The sequence below is a fragment of the Microcaecilia unicolor genome, chromosome 11 (genome assembly GCF_901765095.1).
Source record: "Microcaecilia unicolor chromosome 11, aMicUni1.1, whole genome shotgun sequence".
Taxonomy (NCBI): domain Eukaryota; kingdom Metazoa; phylum Chordata; class Amphibia; order Gymnophiona; family Siphonopidae; genus Microcaecilia; species Microcaecilia unicolor.
The window spans coordinates 39,366,002-39,392,411 of record NC_044041.1 but is presented as its reverse complement, the minus strand read 5'-3'; the positions used below and the strand labels follow the sequence as shown (position 1 = coordinate 39,392,411).

The window sequence follows — 26,410 nt, the reverse complement described above, 5'->3', positions numbered from 1 at the left end:
GTGTATGATCTTGTCCCTGACATCCTTAGACAGCTCCTTGCTCTTGGCCATTTTGTAGAGGTTAGAGTCTGACTGATTCACTGAGTCTGTGGACAGGTGTCTTTCATACAGGTGACCATTGGCGACAGCTGTCTGTCATGCAGGTAACGAGTTGATTTGGAGCATCTACCTGGTCTGTAGGGGCCAGATCTCTTACTGGTTGGTGGGGGATCAAATACTTATTTCCCTCTGCAGAATGCAAATTCATATACTTTCCACAATGTGATTTTCCGGATTTAATTTGTGATGTGCTATCTCTCACTGTTACCAATAACCTACCCTTCAATTATGGGCTGCTCATGTCTTTGTCAGTGGGCAAACTTACAAAATCAGCAAGGGATCAAATACTTATTTCCACCACTGTATATACAGAACTTTACGTGGTCTATACCACTTCTCTGGTGGTTGCTGGTGAGCTCAATTGCTGGAATCTATCTATAAAACCTTAAATACGCCATACCACTTCTCTGGTGAGAGTTGTGGCTGAGCTCAGTTGCTGGAATATCTATAAAACCTTAAATATGATTTACCACTTTTCTGGTGAGAGTTGCTGGTAAGCTCAGTTGCTGGAATATCTATAAAACCTTAAATATGATTTACCACTTCTCTGGTGAGAGTTGCTGGTGAGCTATAAGACAAGTGAGCCATACCACTTCTCTGGTGAGAGTTGCGGGTGAGCTATATTATGCGTGAGCCATACCACTTCTCTGGGGAGAGTTGCTGGTGAGCTATATTACATGTGAGCCATATCGCTTCTCTGGTGAGAGTTGCTGGTGAGCTATAGTACAAGTGAGCCATACCACTTCTCTAGTGAGAGTTGCTGGTGAGCTATAGTACAAGTGAGCCATACCACTTCTCTAGTAAGAGTTGCTGGTGAGCTGTAATACATATCGGGCCATACCACTTCTCTGGTGAGAGTTGCTGGTGAGCTCTGATACTTGGCATTGCCGAGTGCTTTGTGGCTGCTAGGATTCCATACGGCACAGAAGGTCTTTCTTTCTTTCCTGCTTTGTTATTCAAATACTGAGGCTAAGGTCACATGGCCAGGGCTCCTATTGGCTCTCTAGAGTCAGAGTTTTTTTCTCAGTCTCCACCTGCTGGTAGGCGAGCACAACCCATCAGTCCAATCCTGGTCCGGTCCGGAGGGACTAAAGGAAAGCAAATTAGCAGGTAAGATCTAATTTCTCCTTATGCAAGGAAAGTAAACAAAAACAAGAGAAGCAGGAAGCCTATATGGTTCTCTAAACAAGTAGCTAAGAGCAAGAGAGGCTTTGTTAAAGAAATACAAAAGAATGCAAGGAGAGGATCAAGGAAAAAATTATTGGATTAAACTCAAAGAAGTGAAGAAGGAAATACGGCTAGCAAGTCCGAGCGGAAGAAAAAATAGCTAAAGATATATTGGAGAAGGGAGAAAAAAGATAGGAATAGAATTACAAGACAAAGATGATGAGAATGCTATATCTTCATCACTCTTCACATAGCCAAACGTGCTAAACAAGGTGTTCACTGAGGAAAATGCTGGAGCATCTGAAAGTGGACAAGCTGGGATACATCCCAGGATACGGAAGGAGCTCAGAGAGGTCCTAGCAGGACCTCTTAAAGATTAATCAATAGATCTTTAGAGATGGGAGATGAGCGGATGTGGTCCCTATTCACAAAAGTGGAAATAGGGAAGAAGTGGGAAACTACATACAGACCGGTATGTCTCACGTCGATGGTAGGAAAAATAACGGAGACGCTGCTGAAAGAAAGGATAGTTAACTTTCTAGAAACCAATGGGTTACAGGACCCTAGGGAACATGGCTTTACCAAAGGAAAATCCTGCCAAACGAATCTTATTGAGTTCTTTGACTGGGTGACCAAAGAACTGGATGAAGGATGTGTGCTAGATGTAATCTACTTGGCTTTCAGAAGACTTGTGAATAAGCTGAAAGTGCTAAACTGGACAGGAAACTGGTTGACTGACAGGTAGCAGGTGGTGGTGGTAAATGGAATCTGCTCAGAGGAAAGGAAGGTGAGCAGTGGAGTTCCTCAGGGGTCGATACTGGGGCCTATTTTGTTTAATATATTTGTGGGTGATATTGCTGAAGGGTTGGAAGGAAAGGTTTGCCTTTTGAGGATGACATGAAAATAGCCAATAGCGTGGAAACCCTGGAGGGAGTAGAAATGATGAGAAGGGATCTTTGAACGTTAGAAGAATGGTCGAGGGTCTGGCAGTTAAAATTTAATAACTGATTTAATGTGCTCCAGCCATTTTTTATTATAACAATCCACCCAGAACATAAACACCCCCTTATTGCTGAATCAACTCAATCCTCCTTACATAATATATATAACAAATGTTACACACAACCTATAGAAGCATCATGACCAAAAATAATATTTGAGTCAGATTACCATTCAAAACCTTCACACTCTTATAGCCTACACACAAGCTGTTTTTTTTTTTTGTTTAAACCCAATTGTCCACAAGTGAGCAAACAGTTTTTTGTTTTTATATCAGCATGTGCATGCAAAATCTTCATTAGGCACAACTTCAAATCACCATTTAGTGACGTTATTCCACAATACCATGCAGCCGCAAAATGCTGTAACCAGCTGCCAATCCTCAATTGAATAGCAAGGTTTGCTCTAAAAGAGGCAATTGTAATAGATCATTAGTCTTTTGTTTCTTCAGTCCTCAATAAGATGAAGTAATTTACTCCAAAATAGGCAGCTGTGATGAACTTTTAATCCTTAGTAAATTATTTCAATGTGCTCCCTTTTCCATGGTGCTTCAACGTATGGGAGAGCTTAATTCAGCGTCTCTAAAATTGACCAAATTTCATGCCAAGAAGTGTACAGTGATGCACTTGGGGTGCAGAAACCCAAAAGAGAGATACTGGATAGGCGGCGAGAGACCTTAGGGTTCTTGTGTCCAAGGGTCTGAAGGTGAACAAACAATGTGACAAGGCGACGGCCATGGCCAGAAGGATGCTAGCCTGCATAGAAAGGAGTATAACTAGCAGAAGAAAGGAGGTGTTGATGCACCTCTCTACAAGTCGTTGGTGAGGCCCCACTTGGAGTATTCAGTTTTGGAGGTCGTATCTAGCTAAGGATGTGAAAAGACTGGATGTGGTGCAAAGAAAAGCTATGAAAATGGTATGGGATTCAGGTTGCAAACCGTACGAGGAGAGACTTGCCGACCTGAACATGTATACTTTGGAGGAAAGGAGAAACGGGTGACATAATACAGACGTTCAAATATTTGAAAGGTATTAATCTACAAACAAAGCTTTTCTGGAGACAGGAAGGTGGTAGAACTAGAGGACATGAATTGAGGTTGAAGGGGGGGCAGACTCAGGAGTACTGTCAGGAAGTATTTTTTCACAGAGAGGGTGGTGGATATGTGGAATGCCCTCCCGTGGGAGGTGGTGAAGATGTTTAGAAGGAATGGATCCATGGAATCTTAGTCTTTATCTACTGTCACTTACTCTGTTAGTCTCAGGCTAAAGCAGTGGTTCCTAAACCACCTGGTTTTCAGGATAACCAAAATACATATTCATGAGAGATTTACATGTACTGCCTCCACTGCATATATACTGTAGATAATGTGATTAGTCTTGAGCTACCATGGCTGCTTTCTCCTGATTTCTGCTACAGGAAAGCAGGGCTGTCACAATTGTAGTCCCAAGGCTGTTTATTACCTGATTCTCCCTCTGTCTCAGTAGCAGAGGAGGTATCCCTGTACTATGCTATGCTCCACACTCACCAGCTGCAGTAACCTGCTTCGCTGCTCTACAACTATCTTCATGTGCTCCTTAGCTGAGGTTCACTCAGGCATGCATGCTAAATACTAGCCTGTGCTTGGTTCAATGACTTCCTGAGGGCACTTGGGACAGGCTGGCCTTGCAGCACTCTCCCCCTCCCCCCAGGGTTAGCTGCCTTCTCTAATGTCAGAATGATGGTACTGGCTAAAGTACCCCAGTTTTTCTCTAGTGCTCTGACTTTTGCCTTAGTTACAAAGGCACGGTGAGGATAGATCTTGGACCACTCAAACCATGGGGGAAAAAAAAAGCCTTCACTCTGCACACTACCCAGCCATCAACCACGTACCGATTTTTCAGTTGAAGCAGGAGCTGCTGTGTTCTTATCTCACCATGTGTGGGAGACAAATTATGAAGGCCTACAGCTGCACAGTGCCCTTGTGGGGGAGAGCTCCCAAGTATTTGGTTTGCCTCCATCTGCTGGTTGACATGCATAAGCCAGGTTCTGGATCAGACTGATCTGAGTTTGTTTTTAAAGCATGCACGACTTTGTCTAGCTGCAGGGTGATAGACCAAACCCACAGTTAATATTGGTCAAGGGTGAAAGAGCGAGCCCTGCGCTAGATAGTGAGGTGTTGCTCAGCCTGAGTGACCCAGTGGAGGCGCCCCCCCCCCCCTAAAAAAAAAAGCACTCAGAAGAATGGTGCCTAAGCTGCTTCCAGGGGAGGAGTTGGTGCTTCCCCCCCCCCCCCCCAAATTAAACTGTCAAGAGTATCTGGGCTGGCTTGGAATCCATTTACAAGGTATGGTCCTTGGCATTTCCAATGGTGGGGTGGGTGAGAACTCTGCTAAGGCTCAGAAGGGTTAAAGGGGCTTGTTAATTCTTCAATCTTCCCTCCTTGTACTTTCATTCAGGTTAAAAATTCTCATAAGTACATAAGTATTGCCTTCTGCAAGATTGGTTGTTGTGTCAGAGGAACATTTTGAGAACTATACTAGATATCTGAACTTGTGCCTGTGATGTCACCTAAGGCAGTGTTTTATAAATATTTTCAAAAGTATGTTTAAGTACTCAATTGAGGTACTCCCTCCTTTGCATAGACTCTTTCTACCAGTTTCTAAGAAGCAATCTACTCCTGCTAGAAACGTTAACAGTGGATGTGTCCTCAGCGAGCCTGAACCTGACTGACTTTCTAGAGAAATCACAGGAGGTTGTACTAAGGTCTACATTGTTGATAACTTTAATCAGGATAAAGAAGCTTTGATGTAGCTTTATATTAAACTAAAGATTTGAATTTCTCCAAAGCTAAAATGTCCTTATTTCCTGATGTGGCTAAATCTACCCAAGCCAGACAAGAGGCAGTTCTTAGCCTTCGTCAACAAGTACTTGATGTGGGTGCTATGTTTCAGCTAAGATATCATTGTAAATGTGTTTGTTTAGCTAACCACCCTTACATTTTTTTAATGATGCTTCTCAATTGCAATTTTTCCTTAAAGGGAATGGCACTGCCCCGCTGGAACTTGAGCCACCTTTGCCTCCCTGAGCTTTTTGTTTTCTTCTTCCTTAAAGAGGGATCAAGAATCATAAACTATTTGTAGACTATATAGAGTTCATTTTCTGTTGTGATTCCTCTCCCCCCCCCCCCCCCTTCTTTTGAATTATTCTTGTCTTGAGATGGAATTATTTATTTGGCTCTTTATTCAAACACAAACTTTTTGATGTAGTATTTGAAACTGTACATTAAAAACAAACTGCAAAGAATATTTCTTCCTAGATAACCTATGGTGGAAAAGATTAATATCCAGCAGGGACAACTGCACTATTTGACCAGTATCTAACAACCCAGAGTAAAGAAAACTTAAAAAAAAAAAAAAACCCCATGCCACCAGTCTCTGCAAAGGATAACCACCTCAAGTCCCAGTGAACTGCCACTTAGGAAAAAAACTCTATAAAACAGGCATGACTCAAAAAGTTTCCAGCATTTTTCAAACACTACCAAGCAACCTCTATGTACAGCTGAGAGCTTACCAAGCAAATATACATGCCAAAACAGTCTTTTTAAATGCAGGATGGAAGTGGGGACCATGCAGCTGCTGTCCTTATTCCTTATTATGGGGGTTATGTTTGTTTTGATGTAACTTTTTTAAAAAAAGTTATATATAGAAAGCAAATATTAAAAAAAAAAAATTCCTTTACTGCTAAATGTAAAGAACAGACAATTTTCTAGAAAAGGTTAAAAAAAAAAAAAATTGTCACACCACTACTAGTGTCAAATGTGAGGGGAAAAAAAACCCTAATTTTTTTCTGTACTTGGGTCCTGCAAGAAAAAAAGAATAGGAAGAGCAAACTCCACAGGTCAAGATATCATAAACAGGATCACTTTATTTACAAATAGTCAATCTTCACCAAGAACAAAAAGGGTAGTGTACAATAGGTATTCCAAATTATACAGATGACCCAACATTGCAATACTTCAGTAAATGCAGTGCCCTTCTTCATGGGTCCTTAGGGGAAAAAACAAAATTGTGGTGTATAAATATAGATCTTTAAGTGTTGTTTTAAAAGCAGTGAAAGCAAGTGAATCAGTAAAAATGATAATAATGTAAAGAGTCCATCGTGATAATGAGTGTGCGAATCATAGCAAAAGACCAGTGAGCATAAGTTGAAATAAGAATGGAACAAGGTGCCTAAAAGAGGAATACCAACAATACATAGCTAAAAAAACAAAACAAAACCCAAACATACCTAATTTGAAGTACACATTGCCACATACTCTACTAGACAAACTTCAAATATAGCACTGAAGAGGGGGAGGGGGAAGGAAGGGTATGATACATACCTGTAGCAGTTGTTCTCCGAGGACAGCAGGCTGATTGTTCTCACGACTGGGTTGACGTCCGCGGCAGCCCCCACCAACCGGAAGAAGCTTCGCGGGACGGTCGGCACGCAGGCCACGCCCACCGCGCATGCGCGGCCGCCTTCCCGCCCGTGCGCGACCGCTCCCGCCAGTTGAATGACAAGCAATAAAATATGAAACACACAACTCCAAAGGGGAGGAGGGAGGGTAGGTGAGAACAATCAGCCTGCTGTCCTCGGAGAACAACTGCTACAGTATGTATCATACCCTTTCTCCGAGGATAAGCAGGCTGCTTGTTCTCACGACTGGGGTATCCCTAGCTCTCAGGCTCACTCAAAACAATAACCCAGGTCAATTAAACCTCGCAACGGCGAGGGTACAACAGAAATTGACCTACGAAGAACAACTAACTGAGAGTGCAGCCTGACCAGAATAAATTCGGGTCCTGGAGGGTGGAGTTGGATTTACACCCCAAACAGATTCTGCAACACCGACTGCCCGAACCGACTGTCGCGTCGGGTATCCTGCTGGAGGCAGTAATGAGATGTGAATGTGTGGACAGATGACCACGTCGCAGCCTTGCAGATCTCTTCAATAGTGGCTGACTTCAAGTGGGCCACCGACGCTGCCATGGCTCTGACACTATGAGCCGTGACATGACCCTCAAGAGCCAGCCCAGCCTGGGCGTAAGTGAAGGAAATGCAATCTGCTAGCCAATTGGAGATGGTGCGTTTCCCGACAGCGACCCCTAGCCTGTTAGGGTCGAAAGAAATAAACAATTGGGCGGACTGTCTGTTGGGCTGTGTCCGCTCCAAGTAGAAGGCCAATGCTCTCTTGCAGTCCAATGTGTGCAACTGACGTTCAGCAGGGCGGGTATGCGGCCTGGGGAAGAATGTTGGCAAGACAATTGACTGGTTAAGATGGAACTCCGACACCACCTTCGGCAGAAACTTTGGGTGAGTGCGGAGCACTACTCTGTTGTGATGAAATTTAGTATATGGAGCATGAGCTACTAGGGCTTGAAGCTCACTGACCCTACGAGCTGAAGTAACTGCCACCAAGAAAATGACCTTCCAGGTCAAGTACTTCAGATGGCAGGTATTCAGTGGCTCAAAAGGAGGTTTCATCAGCTGGGTGAGGACGACGTTGAGATCCCATGACACAGTAGGAGGCTTGATAGGGGGCTTTGACAAAAGCAAGCCTCTCATGAATCGAACGACTAAAGGCTCTCCAGAGATGGCTTTACCTTCCACACGATAATGGTAAGCACTAATCGCACTAAGGTGATTCCTTACTGAGTTGGTCTTGAGGCCAGACTCTGATAAGTGCAGAAGGTATTCAAGCAGGTTCTGTGCAGGGCAAGAACGAGGTTCTAGGGCCTTGCTCTCACACCAAACGACAAACCTCCTCCACTTGAAAAAGTAACTCTTTTTAGTGGAATCCTTCCTAGAGGCAAGCAAGACCCGGGAGACACCCTCAGACAGACCCAACGCAGCGAAGTCTACGCCCTCAACATCCAGGCCGTGAGAGCCAGGGATTGAAGGTTGGGGTGCAGCAACGCTCCGTCGTTCTGCGAAATGAGAGTCGGAAAACACTCCAATCTCACTCCCAGCTTGCGTAGGTAGGCCGCTACCACCACGAGGCACTTTGTAAACACTCGTGGGGCAGAGGCGAGCCCAAAGGGCAGCACACAATACTGAAAGTGCCGTGCGCCCAGGCGGAATCTGAGATACTGTCTGTGAGCTGGCAGTATCGGGATGTGAGTGTATGCGTCCTTTAAATCCAGGGAACATAGCCAATCGTTTTTCTGAATCATTGGCAGAAGGGTGCCCAAGGAAAGCATCCTGAACTTTTCTTTGACCAGGAATTTGTTCAGGCCTCTCAGGTCTAGGATGGGACGCATCCCCCCTGTTTTCTTTTCCACAAGGAAGTACCTGGAATAGAATCCCTGCCCTTCCTGCCCGGGTGGTACGGGCTCGACCGCATTGGCGCTGAGAAGGGCGGAGAGTTCCTCTGCAAGTACCTGCTTGTGATGGGAGCTGAAAGACTGAGCTCCCGGGGGACAATTTGGAGGCAGGGAGGCCAAATTCAGGGCGTATCCGTACCGCACTATTTGGAGAACCCACTGGTCGGAGGTTATGAGAGGCCACCTTTGGTGAAAGAACTTTAACCTCCCTCCGACCGGCAGGTCGTCCGGTACGGACACTTGTAGGGCGGCTATGTTCCCATGGATCCAGTCAAAAGCCCGTCCCCGGCTTTTGCTGTGGAGGCGCAGGGGGCTGCTTAGGCGCACGCTGTTGACGGGAACGAGCGCGCTGGGGCTGTCCCTGTGCCTGACGAGGCCTTCGGGCCGGCTGGTTGTACCTACGCTTCGCAAAAGAATAGGGTGCAGCCTGCCGAGCCCGGGAAAAACGCCCGCCCGCGGGGGCGGGTGCTGAAGGCGCCCGGTGGGAGAGCTTGTCGAGAGTGGTTTCCCGCTGATGCAGTTGGTCAACCATCTGCTCGACCTTCTCGCCAAAAATATTATCCCCCCGGCAAGGGACGTCAGCCAGTCTCTGCTGGGTGCGGTTGTCCAGGTCAGAGGCACGCAGCCATGAGAGCCTGCGCATCACTATACCTTGGGCCGCAGCACGAGATGCCACGTCACAGGTGTCAAAAATCCCCCTGGACAGGAACTTTCTGCACGCCTTCAGCTGCCTGACCACCTCCTGATAAGGCCTGGACTGCTCCGGCGGGAGCTTATCGACCAGGTCCGCCAGCTGTTGCACATTGGTCCGCATGTGGATGCTCATATAGAGCAGGTAAGATTGGATGCGGGTCACGAGCATGGAGGATTGGTAGGCCTTCCTCCCAAATGAGTCCAGAGTGCGAGACTCCCGCCCCGGGGGCGCCGAGGCGGTATCCCTCGAACTCCGTGCCCTCTTGAGAGCAGAATCCACGACCGCTGAGTCATGGGGCAACTGGGGCCGCATGAGCTCTGGGTCAGAGTGGATCCTGTACTGGGACTCTGCTTTCTTGGGAATGGTGGGGTTAGTTAGTGGTCGCACCCAGTTCCGAAGCAGCGTCTCCTTCAGGACATTGTGCAGCGGTACCGTGGAGGACTCTCTAGGTGGTGATGGATAGTCGAGGACCTCGAGCATCTCGGCCCTCGGCTCTTCCACAGAGACCACGGGAAAGGGAATGCTTATAGACATATCCCGCACAAAGGAGGAAAAGGAGAGACTCTCAGGAGGTGAGAGCTTCCTCTCCGGTGACGGCGTGGGGTCCGAGGGAAGGCCCGTAGACTCCTCAGAGGAGAAATATCTCGGGTCCTCCTCTTCCCCCCACGAGTCCTCATCCTCGGTATCGGACATTAGCTCATGTAGCTGAGTCCGGTACCGGGCCCGGCTCGACGTCGAGGCACCAAGGTCTCGGTGTCGTCGAGCGGTGGACTCCCGCGCCGGCGGGGACGGAGCTCCCTCCATCGACGTCGACGGGGACTCCACCTGCGTGGCGGTCGAGACCGGCACCGCAAGCGGCGGCGGTGTCGACAGCCCCGGCGCCGGGCTAGAGCTCGCCGGCGCCACAGTCATCGGCGCCGGGGGCGCAAGCACCCCCGACGCCGGCACAGCCTGGCGCATCAGCCCTTCCAGGATCCCCGGAAGGATGGCTCTGAGGCACTCGTCCAGGCCCGCTGCCGGGAAAGGCGGTGGGGCCGGTAAGGGTGTCGGTGCCAGGAGCTGCTGGGGGCCAGGAGACGGCACCGAGGTGCCGGAACCCCGACGCGTCGGTACCTCCACCACCGACGGAGATCTCTCCTCTCTGCGATGACGCTTCGGCGTCGACTCCTCTTCAGGGTGCACCGAGGGCTCCCGGTGACGGCGCTTCTTATCTTTTTTCCGGTGCACGTCACCGGTGCCGGAGGGCATGGAGGAGGAGGAGGTCGATCCCCCTCGGTCTCGAGGTACCGGGTCCGACAGGGTTCGGTCCCGTGGCTCACGAGTTGAGGGAGTGACCGGGGCCGACTGCCCACGCGGCCTCTCAACCCCACTCTCACCGGCGGACCGGCGGGCCAACGGGACCTGTTCTCCTGGGGTCGCTGCCATCGGTGCCGATGTCTCGGGCATCGATACCGGTACCGAAGAACCGGCCTTCGATACCGATGCCGTCGAGGTCGACGTCGAGGGGCCGGCGCAAGTTCCAAAAAGACGGTCCCGCAGAACTTGCCTCGCAACCTGAGTCCGTTTCCGGAGACCGAGACACAAAGCGCACGACTTGAGATTGTGCTCCGGCCCGAGGCACTGGAGGCACCAAGCGTGGGTGTCGGTCTGCGAGATCGGCCGGCCGCAGCGACCACACTTTTTAAATCCACTCGGGACCTTCGAGGACATCGACGGAAAAATCGCGTCGGCGAAGTCAAAGTCGGCAATGGTGGCTAAAATCACACCACGAAAAAATCAACCGACCGAGCGGCCACTAGGCCGCAACGTGGCGTCCCCCCTAGAAAGCGAGGGAAAAAGGGGAGCGCGTGCTCCACACGCGCAAAAAAGAAAATTTCTTTTTCTATTTTTTTTTTTTTTAAACAATACAAACAAAAAACAGAGGGAACCGAACGGTCCAAGCGACGATCCGCGTAAACGCGGTCGAAAATCCGGCGGCTGAACAGAGAGAGAGGCAAACGCACCACTCTCTCAGTCGCGGGAAAAAAGTAACTGGCGGGAGCGGTCGCGCACGGGCGGGAAGGCGGCCGCGCATGCGCGGTGGGCGTGGCCTGCGTGCCGACCGTCCCGCGAAGCTTCTTCCGGTTGGTGGGGGCTGCCGCGGACGTCAACCCAGTCGTGAGAACAAGCAGCCTGCTTGTCCTCGGAGAAAAAGAGATACGCTAATGCTGAAGATGTCATGACATCACATAAATAACTTTCTAACAAAATAATCCACTCAAAATTAGAGAATTATGTCAACGGGAAGAAAGGCCTCAAAGAGCTCCAATCCACAGCTTTTCAGCAATCTACTCTTAATTATCGTCCTGTTGGACATGTATTTTTCATAAAACATCACAATGTACAGTAATATTAAAGTAACTTCTTTCATCTGTTTTGTAAAGGCAATTCCGTTCTACTAGATACAGTGAGCAAATGTCATCTTTACTGATCCAAATATCTAATGCATTTATCTTTAAGCAGCACATGTACAGTCAGCTTCTTCAATCACTCTCCAAATACCCCAGGACCAATGATGATGGCCAGCGTTTCGCTCAGCTGCTTCAGCGTCCAAATTGTCAGCACTTCCACTTCTTCAGGCTCCCTCCGGCAAAGAAGGTGAAGTGCTGTCCCAATATCCCCGGAGGCAGCCCTAAGAAGTGCTGTCCCGATATCACAGACAGTTTGGACCCTGAAACAGCTAAGCGAAACGCTGGCCATCGTTGCCATAATTGTATATTTTGCAGACTGCCATCCTTCCTTTAGTCATTGGAGTCATCCATGTAGATTTGTTTTTAAAGGATCTTTTTAGGGTCTCTTCATATAACATTTTTTCACCCTCACTCTGGAAGCATGGTGACTAGGTGACCACTGACATAACGCAAGGTAGTATGCATTTTAGGTTAGACTGATACAACACACATTTTGAAGGAGACAGATTGGTAAGTCTGCTATTCCCTTCTTTGACCAACTGCTGTATTGTGTTTCAGCTCATACCTTAGCAGTGAATCCTGCACATACACCATGCTCTTTTTGGGATTTTTTTTTTTTTTTATATGCCCTCTTTATACATATGTATTCTTGGCTTTACATTAAATCACATCCATTTTTAAGAAAGTGATTTATATTATTGATACTGTCAGTTATAATTTTGTCTTGATCATTTTTAGTTCATTTTAGCAATTGTTTATATGGAAATCTTACATACAAATCAATATGCACATTGTTTTGATTTTAATATTTGTGTGGTGTTATATTTATATCGTGTGCTTATCTAAATTACTTTTTCATTTGTGTTGACAGTTTTATTTCCCCTGATGAAGCCTATGGTAAAGGCAAAATATGGCTATGTCAGGCATATTCTAACACTCAACGTATGGTAGACACCTAATAAATTTATCAACAGACCAAATCTTTGTCCATTCTTTTTGTTTTTACCTTAGCCTTCTTGAATTCTCCACTTTGCTCCGATATTTTATTATGTGGCTGTAACATGGTGTCAGAATTATTGAGCAGTATGTCAGTTGATTGTAAAATATATATAGCAATACAAAAATACAGCTTTAAAAATATATTTGAAACTGCAGCAGAAACTGGCTTTCAGTTCAAGCCCCTCTTCCCCCTCCCTTTGGGAACATTTAAAAGGACAAAAGGCACTATTTCAGAAGTCTTCAAACTTCCTCTCCCCCTCCCACTTGAAGGACTGGTAACAAAAGCATGACTAAGGTGAATACCTGAAGGCTCATCAAGAAGCCATAAACCACTTGCCACAGAGGACTCAGTGCTCCCCCTTCCTCCCCTTTAACAAAAGACTAAGAGACTGTTGTTGTGTTGAACAAAAAGCCTGGCTGATCAACACAACAAAGATCAAAGAGGCAAGGAGACAGGCAGGTGGGAAAGGTGTAAAATCCAGCTACTAAAGACAAAGGACACCTGCTGGCCACCCCAGACAAATCTTATCAGAGGAGTGAATCCAGACTGCCCCTATCGGACCGACCGTTCACTTGTCTATTAGATTGTAAGCTCTTTGAGCAGGGACTGCCTCTCTTTGTTAAATTGTACAGCGCTGCGTAACCCTAGTAGCGCTCTAGAAATGTTAAGTAGTAGTAGAGTATCTATCACAGAGATTCAAGCAGGAAGCCTTGCACTTCAATAAACCATTTGTCAGCAAAATCCAGACAGGAAGTCTTGTGATGTCATAAGACATGAGACCAAGATACCACAATGCTTTGCAACTACTCAGGGTCGTGTGCAAACCAGGAAGAAAATGCACACAGGACATGCACTCATTCTTCCCTGCAAACTAAGAGTATAAAAGCAAAAGCTGTTTCCCCAAGACACAGATTCTTCTCTTCAGCTGCAATCCAGATCCATCTCTGCTGGCCTTGCTCCTGACCATGTGCTCATCAATCAGCTGGACCACAGCATGCTCTGTAACAAAGACCCTCCTGTAAGTTAAACTATAACCTTAAGATTTAAGCCTGTTACTTTGTTCTATTTTATGCACAAATTCTCTGTTCTAAGATCCTTTTAAAAGCTATCTCTCGTTTGCAATATTATTTATATTAAATAAACCCTTTTTTTTTTTTTAATTTATTAGTTTCAACTTTTAAACAAGTATTACACTTGAAACAGTAAAGGTACATTTGTCTGAAATAAAACATTGTTAAATATTTTGCTTTTTTTTTTTTTTTTTATTTAAAAAAGTACACTCTAGTCCACCATATAGATCCAAGATTAACAATGCGGAGATTTTACCAATTATTACAATAAGAAATTAAGACAGGTCGCTTTGGTATCCATTTACAAATTCAATGCTTAACCTCTAAGACCTTCTAGCTGAGATAAATTCAGAAAGCTGTATAGATTCAAAAAAAACATACTTAACCGACTGATAAATTATACACTTGCAAGGATAGCGTAAAAGAAATGTAGCTCCTAACTGGAGAACACCTGGCTTTAACAAGAGAAATTGTCTTCGGGGTTTTTTGAGTGTCTCTAGACACATCAGGAAATATACGGACATTGAAACCCAAGAAAGTTTTCTATTTCTAAAAAACTTTTTCATAATCAAGGCTTTATCTAACGATAATGCCAATGTTACTAACAGAGTTGCTGATGTTGTTAAGTCTGTTGTTGAAGCTTCTAGTATAGCTGAGACGTCCAAAGGTTGATCAGTTTGTTGTACTGAGGTTTCAGAAATTTTTATAGGTAAGTAATAAACTTGCTCTATAGGAGGAATGTTGTTATCTGTAAATCCCAGTATTTCTTTGAGGTATCTATGTAGCATTTCCCTTGGAATAGTTGTCACCGTCCTCAGGAAATTCAAAAATCTCAAATTATTAGACCTTTGAGCATTCTCTAAATTTTCAATTTTTCTTCTCATACTAGTGAGATCTTTTATCGTGTTTATTTGTACTTCTTGTACTTTCTCTACTTGTTCAGTTAGAGATTTAGTCTTGATCAATATTTCTTTCTTATCAGCTTCAACTGCTGTAACAATTTCTTCCAGTTTTATAACTCGAGTCTCAATGTCCTTAATTTGTGGACATAAAGCTTTGCCCAAATTAGCTATTAAAGCCCATAGGCTTTCTAAGGTAATCTCTGCAGGTTTCTCCTCAAGAAATTTAAAAGTACCTTGACTTGGTGTATATTCGGTAGAAACGATTTCCCCTTCTGATCCTACATCAGCCATCGTGCCTCCCGCAATCTGAGTTGGAATCACCAGGGTAGGCTGAGGGGAAACCCCACTCTCAGCTCCTCTGCTCTCCAGGCCAAGATTTCCAGCTCCCATCGTCTCTCCCGTGGTACTATTATCCAGCTGCCTCGGGGACGACGCCAACACTGGAGAACAAACGCTCTGGGGTTGCGGGGGAGGAGCTCGCTGATCGGGACTGAGTGTTACATCCAGCGAGGGCAGCATCACAGGTCCTCCGTTCCCCCCAGACGCCACCATTCCGACGCTCACCGATCCACTCTCGGACACCTGAAGTCCCCGCAAAAAGGAGTCTATTGGGCCACATAACGCTGAGGTTCGTCGGTCTGGGGGAGCAATGGCCGCCAATTTCCCTCGGCGTTTTGGCATCGTGGATTCACAGAGAGAGCGGTAAGACTTGCGACCTGTTCAGTCGGCCATCTTGGATCCGGTTTTTCTAAATAAACCCTTTTGAAGCTAAAAATAGAGTCTGTGTTCTGAGTATATGGTATCTTTTAAAGTTATACTGATAGCACACGGTCACTTTTAAAATTTAGTGCCATGCTCTGAGTACATACTTTTAAATCTTGCAGTACAGAATACTGCAATTGTTAATCTTGTTGCTTTAATCGGCAACTGGTGGAGAAATATATATATAAAATTATAAACATTAGTGAGTGCTCTACAGCTATCCCCAAGTATAAATCATTTCTTGGTACATGGCAAGCTTTGTAAATAAGCAACACAAATTCTGTAAATAAATTTTCCACAGCAAGTGGAGATAAATTCTCAGATTGCAAAGGTGCAGAATGTGAAGGCCGAGCAGAAATACTGTAGAATGAGTCTTCACTGAGACTCAAGCAATAAGTACATGAGCTGCAGGAAGTTTCTCAAACCCTGAAGTAAAACAGCCAAATCTCCTGAAAATGTCTGCAAAGAATTACTTTTCTTATTAGAAGAGACTTAAGACGACTTTTCCCCATTTCACTCCAGATGAAATTCTAGGCAGCTCTTCATGCCAAAAATCACATGCTCAAGAACTGCCCTGACACAGATCCTGCAGCGAGAATGCTACTCAACTGCCTCTGTCAGAGCCACCATGAAAGAATACTACAGGAAGGAAAAAGTTTAACTTCTGAAATTGTACTAGTGATTCAAATAGAGTTGGGCTAGGAAAGAGTACCTCTTCCAACAGCAAATAACAAGAGAACACACATTAGCTGTATCAGACGACTGACGAAAACAAACTGGCCACCATAAAGGAGTGGAAGAGTGGCCTAGTGGTTAGGGTGGTGGACTTTGGTCCTGGGGAACTGAGGAACTGAGTTCAATTCCCACTTCAGGCACAGGCAGCTCCTTGTGACTCTGGGCAAGTCACTTAACCCTCCATTGCCCCATGTAAGCCGCATTGAGCCTGCCATGAGTGGGAAAGCGCGGGGTACAAATCACCCTTTAAAACTACCACAGCTGTGAAGCAAAATAGAGCTAACAAGAGAACACACATTAGCAGTGTCAGACCACTGACAGAAACAAACTGGCCACCATAAAGAAAACACTGGGTGAAGAACATTAAAGGAAAAGCTCACCCTTTAAAACACAGCTGTGAAGCAAAATAGAGCTAACCTGTACAGCAAACAAAGCTCTGACTTTTATTGCTTATTTTTATTGCCCTTTTTTTTTTTTTTAAATGAGTGTCAAGGAAACAAATCAGAAAACAGAAAAACACCTAGACTCCTGAAAAAGCAAACCTGAATTTCCTCCAAGAATCTCTTCTCAGATCTTTTGAAGGGCTAAAGTCAACTAGGATACCAGTTCTACAATCGGGCTTGGGAGCACAAAGACACCAGCCAGAACTGAAAGAGATGTGCCACCATCTGCTGGAGTCAGAGAATCCTGGAATGCTCTGTGTAATGTCCTTATATGGTACAGCTTTATCGCTCTTGTCTCTGACTGCATCCAGGATTGACAATCTATCAATTCTGAACTGGTCTGGTGGAACGATAAGGAATCCTCTCTTAGCATTTCATCCAGATGTAATATTTATTTTTATTTATTTAGTAGTAGCTCAAGGTGAGCTACATTTAAGTACACTGACTATTTACCTGTTCCTGAAGGGCTCACAATCTAAGTTTGTACCTGAGGCAATGAAGGGTTAAGTGACTTGCCCAAAGTCACAAGGAGCAGCAGTGGGATTTGAACCTGCTACCTCTGGCTGTCAAGACCAGTGATCTAACCACTAGGCCACTCCTCCACTCAGTATGTTTCCTGAGGGTGATATTAAGCCTCTAGTTCATTATACTTGTGTGGTATGGACATTCATTTTAGTACTCGGAGCATTAGGCTATCACCCTTTTGAGTCTCTTAAAAAACATTTTTTTTTAAGGTATGCTTAAAGATCTTACTTAAAAAAATGTTTTTTTTCTCCTATGTCTTCAGTACACAGAGTTTCAATATTGTAAGCACCCTTATTGAGATCTCTTTCCTCCGATTTACGAAAACTGGTCTTTCCGTTTCACGTCGTCATCTTATCGTTCTTCTTTTAAGAAGGAAGATTGTGGAGAATATAAAGCCTTGCATTTGCTTGATGTTCATAGAGCACTTACTAGATATTTGGATATTACTAATGGATTTTCACATATTGAACAGGTTATTTGTCTTTTTGGGAAGAATGAAAAAAGGTCTATCAGCTACTATTTCCCATTGGTTAAAAGATAATTTAATCTATGTTCTCTCAATTAAGCAGTTAATTAAGTACATAAGTATGGCCATACTGGGACAGAGTGAAGGTCCATCAAGCCCAGCATCCTGTTTCCAACAGTGGCCAATCCAGGTAACAAGTACCTGGCAAGATCCCAAAAAAGTACATTTTATGCTGCTTATCTTACAAATAAGCAGTGGATTTCCCCCGTCCATTTTAATAATGGTCTTTTCCTTTAGGGCGCCACCCAAACCTTTTGTAAACCCTGCTAAGCTGCTTTTACTATATTCTCTGGCAACAAATTCCAGAGTTTAATTACACGTCAAGTGAAGAAATATTTTCTCTGATTCGTTTTAAATTTACTACTTTGTAGCTTCATTGCATGCCCCCTAGTCCTAGGATTTTTGGAACGAGTAAACAATCGTTTCACGTCTACCTTGTTCCACTCCACTCATTATTTTATAGACCTCTACCATATCTCCTCTCAGCCGTCTTTTCTCCCAGCTGAAGAGCCCTAACCACTACAGCCTTTCCTCATAGGTCGTCTCATCCCCTTTATCATGTTTGTCACCCATCTCTGTATCTTTTCTAATTCCACAATATATTTTTTGAGATGTAGTGACCAGAATTGAACACAATATTCAAGCTGTGGTCGCACCATGGAGCGATACACAGGCATTATAACATCCTCATTTTTGTTTTCCATTCTTTTCCTAATACCTAGCGTTCTATTTGCTTGCTTAGCCACTGCTGCACACCGAGCAGAGGGTTTCAACGTATCATCAACAATGATGCCTAGATCTCTTTCCTGATCAGTGACTCCTGATGTGGAGCCTTGCATTACATAGCTACAGTTCGGATTCCTCTTTCCCACATGCATCACTTTGCACTTGTTCACATTAATCATCATCTACCATTTGGATGCCCAGTCTTGTAAGGTCCTCTTGTAATTTTTCACAATCCTCTCGCAATTTAACAACTTTGAATAACTTTGTGTCGTCAGCAAATTTAATTACCTCACTAGTTACTCCCATCTCTAGATCATTTATAAATATGTTAGAAAGCAGCAGTCTCAACTTGATTTGCATACACTGCCTCCATTATATGCAAATCTTTCATGCAAATTCATTGTGGATATCCTGAAAACCTGACTAGCAAAGGGGTCCTCCAGGACTTGACTTGGCAAACACTGTTCAGCATTTTAAAAAAACAATCTTCTCGTTTTGCTTCATATAGGGAAAAATGGCTACCACTTGTTGTTTATTTTGATACGGTACAATAAGTACTAAATTTGATGTGTGTTTTTTGACATGTGCATGCTTTACACTTTGATTTGTATTCTCCAGCCCCCCCCCTCCCCTTTCCCTCTTCTTTTCCTCTTTCCTCCCTCTCTCTTTTTTTCACTTAATTTGATTCTGAATGTAGATTGCTGCTTCTTACATGTGAGCTACGATATTGCCTTACTTTGTAAAATGTTACTTGTTATGTTGTGAGCTCTTGATGGTATCTGTATCAAAAATCAATAAAAGAAATTAAACTTTAACTCACAGCTTTTGGACTGGACAGACTAATTTTTCCACTTGGGATACTTATTTTTCTGAAATCCTCAGACTGATCTGGCCCATTTTTGAATGTAATCTTGCCTTTTCACCAGTATTTCTCACAGGTGCATTTGGTCTCATGCCAAAATTAGGGGGAAAAAGATGTAAATTTATTCTCAGTGCTTCTATATTATTCTTTCCAAGGAACTAAGGGAAAGTTGATTTACTACTACTATTTAGCATTTTTATAGCGCTACAAAGCGTACACAGCGCTGCACAAACATAGAAGAAAGACAGTCCCTGCTCAAAGAGCTTACAATCTAATAGACAAAAAATAAAGCATGCAAACCAATTAATGTGTAGAGGAAAGAGGAGAGGAGGGTAGGTGGAGGCGAGTGGTTTACTTATATTTCCCTCCCCCACAGCAGCAGGACTGCAGGATAGAAACATTATTCCTATAGACACAACCTGGTGTGAAGAGGGTATGAGATGGAAAATGTCTGTAATACAATTTTTATAGGATGACTAATCTATGCAAAGTGTGTTAGGGCAGTTCAGCGTCAACATTCCACCTTTATAAAATAAAATGTCTACACAACTGGAAAAGGAATCTTTTATAATTCTTTTATTACTCAATTGGGGAAAAAAGGCACCATTTTATAATTATTTTATTACTCATTAATCTTTTACAAAAAGATGCAAAATCAAAATCCTCCTAAAATACAACCAACCAATTTCCACATTAAAAGACAACAATATATTATGCCTGCTGAATTGGCATCACATACAGACCTGTTTCCGGGGGGGGGGGGGGGGGGGGGGGGGGAGTTCAAACCAAGTAAAAAAACAAGACTGCAATTTGTTCAGGTTTTACCAGTATGGGAGTGCCACACCACACTACCCTTAATTTCATGCCCCTGCAGCTTTTGTGTAAAAAAAAGTACACACATTTCCTGGATGTACCTGGTCTTCCTTAAGACAGGGAAATTCTAGCCTTAAAAAGGAACTCAATATATTATAGTGAAGGCAAAAATAAGCTATGTTCACTGTTGGGGGGGGGGGGGGGGGTTAAAGGGGTTAAAGCAAATTCATATTTTAGTTATGTAGACTGCCTGCAGCACCCTTTCTAGTTTAGCCTGGCTACGCATGTTCTCAGGTATGATCATATCTGGAACCAAAATGTTCAAAATTAAGATGTTTCTTTTCAAAAGACCAGATCCTAGCCAGTGACTGAGTCAGGACAATGGTCCAGTTGTTGTCCTCACTATGGGGTCCTTTTACTAAGGTGTGCCAACATTTTTAACGTGGACTAACGAATTAGTGTGTGTTAAGTGCCTTGCAGCCCATAGGTATAGAATAGGCTATATGGCATTTAGGACCCCTAAGTGATGGAGTGTTCAAAGGCCTCATCCTGGTCTCTACATCACTTCTGCACTATAGGACACCTCAAGAACAGAACAGAAAGCTTCCCGACATGCATGCAATTAAAAACAGACCAACACTGTTCGTTCCTCTAACAAGCCCTAGAGCCACAAAAAAGTTTTAAAATCCAATAAAAATTTCCCAGTAGCTCAAAGGTGGATTTGTAAAGTTTGGCCCACTGTTAACTCTTAGTGAACTATTTCATTCCACCTGAATTCTATCTAGCCTCACCTGATATTCACACAGCAAGGGAACAATCATGTTTTTAGCACACAGAAGTAAATTCTTGTACTACACATATCCAGCACTACCACAAGAGATATGAAATCAAAATAATATAGGTGGCAGAGGCAGCCTAGGCTCACTCTAGATCTGCCATTTTTTTTTTTTTTTTTAGATACAGACTGTAGTTTACTTTTAAATTATAGAATATAAAACCCTAATTACCGCGACTTCTTAATGTGGCAATTGAATAGTTCGTTCTACTTTCAAAATTGGCCTGAACGTATTTTCTGCAGACATCGGGAAAACAAACGCTGTAGTCCCACCTCTTAGATATCTGCTCACTCAGTCACATCAGGAACTAAGCTGGATACTAACCAGTTTGCTAGATATGGGGCTAACCGTAGAGACCTATTTACCTGTGTGCAACATTACTTCTATCCAGACTGGGTTCTAAGGGTTCACAGTGAAAAATGCCATTAGAAATGCACATTGCTATTCAGAACCTGACATTCAGAAAGGGGAGAGCATAAAACATTGCATATGACTGACATCTCACATTATCGCCGATATAACGTATCGCTACTCTGTCTTTTAAAATATTTCTCAAAATGAAACTTACAACCGGGTATGTCACTGCCATCACCATATGAAACATTACTCCACAGCAGAGAATATTTCTATTTTCTTTTGCTACAAGTCTCTTAGAGATATGACAGCAGAACAGTAGTTAATTTTACATTGAAGCTGACGAGTACAGATAAGTTACAGAATCAAATTCCTTACAAATGTCCTGGTATTTATTCTACAGCAGTATACATATTATATATATACACATTTTATTTTTTATTCAACAAAAGATTTTCTCTTCAGTAGTCTCACGTCACCTGACTGCAAAATAAAACATGGGAAGAGTCATAAAAAAGTGTTTAAATTGCCGATTATCTTCGAGAAATATGCCACAGTGAAGAACAGGACCAGGGTGTGGGCACAAGGCAACTTGAGAGTGGTCCAGTTTCTCTGGGGAACCAGGGTGTTTTGAACACATGACGATACCTCAGATCTTCATGGAAGCAACTGGTAGCTGAAACAGGGTCTGTCAGCACGGATCTGCCTCTCATGAGGAGCTCAAGGTGAAGTATGATGTACTGTAATGTTCAGACATGGGATGGATTCAGCCAGTGTACACAGGTTCATCCTTTCACCACATTATTAGTCAACAAGGTGTGCCTGATACACACCATCACCTTTATCAAGCTGTGAATGAAAAAAAAAAAAAAAAGAGAAGTATTTAAGCAAAAGGAAGCTCAGTGCTCACACCATATTCCGCACCCAAATCTGTGCATTTATAAGAGAAAACATGCCAAGAATGACAGTGAAGGCAGTAAGTACAGGGTCCTTCATTTTCAACAGTTTCTCTCCCCCCTGGCTTTTAGAAAATCAAGGGTTTTTTTTTTCACCGATTTTTAGTCTCATTAACATTCTACATGCACAATTTTGTTTTGAGCCACAGAGTCCATGATTGGCCCAGGCTCTCCCACCCCCTAACTCATTCACTTCCTTGCAGTACAACTCCCAATATCTACTCCACTACCCCCACCACACATGAAAAGTCAAATGACACTTCATATGCTTGTCAACCAAAATAAACCCTGGTGTTTATCCAGAACAATGTGGCGTCCTTTTCTACACCAGTTATCTCCCCATTTGCGTTGCAATAAACACCTATGAACTCCCATGAAAACTAAAATGCCATACCCAGATGAAAGCCTTGCACATTAGAGACACAAAACACATCTTTTGTATGAGAAAGATCACCAGCAGTCTGAAACCAGTAACTGCTTTAACTGGCTGCATGGTCAAGAGCTGGGGCTCCTGGTTTTGAATGCTGGCTCTGGAAATGACCTTGAAGAAGTCTCTTTACCATCACAGGCCTCATTCAGCCCAGATGTCCATGACCAACATTGGTATGCAGAGGTCAAGGGGTTACAAGATTAAAGAACAGCTGCAAGGCATGCTTGGAACTCATCTGAGCTGAATGTTTTCCACAAATTCAAGCTTATTTCATAATCTTTTGGTAAGGGCAAGCACTCAAGAGCCCAGGCACAATCTTCCCTCAGGAGAAAAACCTGTAAAACCTAAACCCCTGGTGGACCCCCAGACCACCCCCCCAAAGCATGTAAGGGCCTCATACCCCCAAAGATGTAATCCCCCCACCACTGAAGGCAAGCCCTGGTGGTCTAGCGGTGGACTGAGCATGGTGCCGTCATTTTGAGGAGGCGCCCTGGCCCAGCAGGAGGGAGGGAGGGTTAGTCCCTCCTCCTTCTTGAAGGTAGGATGGGGTTCAGAGGTCCACCGCTAGACCATCAGGGCTAGCCTTCGGGGATTGGGGGAGGGTCCCACTGGACCATCAAGGGGGGGGGGGGGTTTACATCTTTGGGGGTCTGGGGTCCACCAGATCTCCAGGCCCTTACGTTTGGCGGGGTGGGGAGTCCACCGGACAACCAGGGCTTTAAGGCTGACAGGTCGGGGCTTGTCAAACCTCTTCTGTGGGAGGATTGTGCCTGTGTTCTGGGGGTCAACCGGACATCCAGGCCCTTTCGTGCTTGGGGGGGGGGTGGCTTGTGGTCCATTGGACCAACAGGGCTATGACAGCTGGTATCCTCATTCCTCCCCTGCTTGGCAACCCCTAACCCCAGCACCAAGCTGGCATAGGGTTTGCCGCAGAAGAGCAGCCCTTGTTTGGCAAGCTGCTTGCTCAGCATTAAGGAGGAATGCAAGAGACCCTCTTTTGCATGCATTTGCATTCAGAGCCAGTGAGCTCGTTTCACGCACTCGCTGGCTCTGACCATTGTGCGCCAGCAAATGCGGGTGCTAATCCGGCACTAATGGCCTCTAGCGCCTGCATTTTCTTCTGATCATCTGGGCCAGACTATTCTAGAGGTGTCAAACTGCAATCCTGGAGGGCCATAAACCAGTCAGGTTTTAATATACAGGAGATGTATTTGCTTGCACTGCCTTCATTATGTGCAAATACATCTCATGATAATTCATTAACAGTATCCTGAAAACTGACTGTAGCATTCCATGATTACAATTTGCCAACTATAGTGTCTCTTCCTCTCCCCTGTGCAGCGGTACCTTGGAGTTCTGCTTTGGTGGAATGATAGGCTTCTGAGCAAGCTGTGGCTTCTTCAAGATGCCAGCCCGTGGCAGAGAGGCTGGTTTCACTACCTCCTCCAGGTCTTCGTACACCCCAGCCAAAGCATAATGCTTCTTCCTCAGCTCTCCCAGGCGCATCCGTTCATTTTCAAGCTTATTCTCCAGCTCTAGCACCTTCACCTGGAACAAACATTCTGATCACCAACAGCCCTATCACATCTACTACGCACAGACAAGGGACACCACCACCTTGTAGAGCGTGACTCATGTCAAGCCATGGAAAATGAGTATGAAGACAAATATTCATCACTTCTGACTGACTAAAAAAGAAAATGCCATGCCCAGATTCAGAACTGCAAAAGTTGAAATACTTGGAGGCATAAAGCTGAACTCAACATGGAGAGGTGATCTTGAAATAATCTATCATTTATTGTAACACGCCTACAGTGTGACGCAATGGTGCATTTCCTATCCTTCACTAGCAGTCTCAGGTATGTCTTGTGAGGAACTATGTAGAAAGACACATATTAAATTGTCTCTTGGTAGTGATTAGGCATGTGTTTTGCTGGCATTGACATCTAAGCATTCTCTGACTACCTCCATGCACTCTCTGCTGTTCTCAGCAGTCCTAGCCCTGCTTGTATCATCTCCCCTCCTATCCACCTCCATCTTACACTTTTCCCCCTTCCCCTTTTTGCTCTCACCTTTCCAAATCCACTTCAACTTCCCACACCCATTTCCACAGTCTCCCACCCACCTCCCTCGTCCCTTGCAATCACCCACTTTGTCCTTATTTTGCAGCTGGGCCCACTTTTTTCTTCTGCCACCTAAAACATCCTGCCCACTTCTTTGCAACCCTTATGGCTCGTCCTCTCCTCTCTGCTGTCAAGAGCTGAGTCCTAGGCAGAAGCCTGCAGATAAATGTTCACTATAGCTCTTCTTTTCTGCCACTAGTGGGTTAAAGTCCCTAGCAGGACATTGAAAATGGTGCTGTTCCAGGTTTTTTCCCACCCCTTTTGGTGCCAAGGCATTGGGTTCCTGTAGCATGAACAGTCATATTCCTATTTGCCTATCTACTCCGCTACCCCCACCACACATGAACAAACAGATGAACCTCCTTCACAGGTATTGCTGTACAAGTGCAAGGCACGTACAAGTGCAAGGCACCTAAAAAATAGCATTATAAGGTTGCCCCATTAAAACAAAGGTCTGCTCACATTGTGCTTACAAAAAAAGAAAAGACAAACCTTTGGGCACATTAGAACTACAAAGGTTTCACTCAGAATAAAAGAAACGCAAATAGCCAAGCTATAACAGTCGACTACCAGCAATTAAGGGCTGGCCGGAATCCAAATTTTGGTTCTGCTCACTGCCCATGAATAAGAGGAAGCCAATTTAGAGAAAAGGTTCTTCCGTCATCCAAGAATGAGACCCTGCTAGACAAAACAATTTTCAGGCAATTTAAACCATTTTGGAAATGCTGCGTGGAGTGCTGTAGTCACTAAATGCTTGAAGTCTCTTGGAAACCAGCCTGGTCTATAGGTTTGGCTCTGCCTTTGCTGAGTTTCTTGGTGTGGCTGCAGACCAAGTGAAGTTAGAGCTTTGCACCTCCCTCCCTTACAGCTTTTACACAGCTCCGTCCCTGCATACAGAATCGGCAGGGAAAGAATTATTATAGTATCTGAAGATCTGAAGGCGATGAAACAGTGTGACAAGGCGGTGGCTGTAGCTAGAAGGTTACTAGGCTGTATAGAGAGAGGTGTGACCAGCAGAAGAAAAGAGGTGTTGATGCCCCTGTACAAGTCGTTGGTGAGGCCCCACTTGGAGTATTGTGTTCAGTTTTGGAGGCCGTATCTTGCTAAGGATGTAAAAAGAATTGAAGCGGTGCAAAGAAAAGCTACAAGGATGGTATGGGATTTGCGTTACAAGACGTATGAGGAGAGACTTGCGGACCTGAACATGTATACCCTGGAGGAAAGAAGAAACAGGGGTGATATGATACAGACGTTCAAATATTTGAAAGGTATTAATCCACAAACAAATCTTTTCCGGAGATGGGAAGGCGGTAGAACGAGAGGGCATGAATTGAGATTGAAGGGGGGCAGACTCAAGAAGAATGTCAGGAAGTATTTTTTCACGGAGAGGGTGGTGGATGCTTGCAATGCCCTCCCGCAGGAGGTGGTGGAGATGAAAACGGTAACGGAATTCAAACATGCGTGGGATAAACATAAAGGAATCCTGTGCAGAAGGAAGGGATCCTCAGGAGCTTAGCCTAGAATGGGTGGCAGAGCTGGCTGTTGGGAGGCGGGGCTAGTGCTGGGCAGACTTATACGGTCTGTGCTAGGGCTG

General features: G+C 44.7%; 1 protein-coding gene across 1 annotated transcript in view; it reads right to left on the bottom strand.

Annotated features, from left to right (window-relative positions):
* Positions 1-20,308: 20,308 nt before the first annotated feature.
* The window catches only part of HIP1R (huntingtin interacting protein 1 related), a 161,696-nt gene continuing 155,594 nt past the window's right edge, over positions 20,309-26,410 (bottom strand). The window contains exons 31-32 of the mRNA XM_030217833.1: positions 24,041-24,241; positions 20,309-22,156 (exon numbers count right to left, since the gene is read on the bottom strand). Of these exons, the coding sequence (XP_030073693.1) occupies positions 22,112-22,156; positions 24,041-24,241 (246 nt within the window). The 3' untranslated portion in view covers positions 20,309-22,111. The remainder of the gene's footprint in view (positions 22,157-24,040; positions 24,242-26,410) is intronic.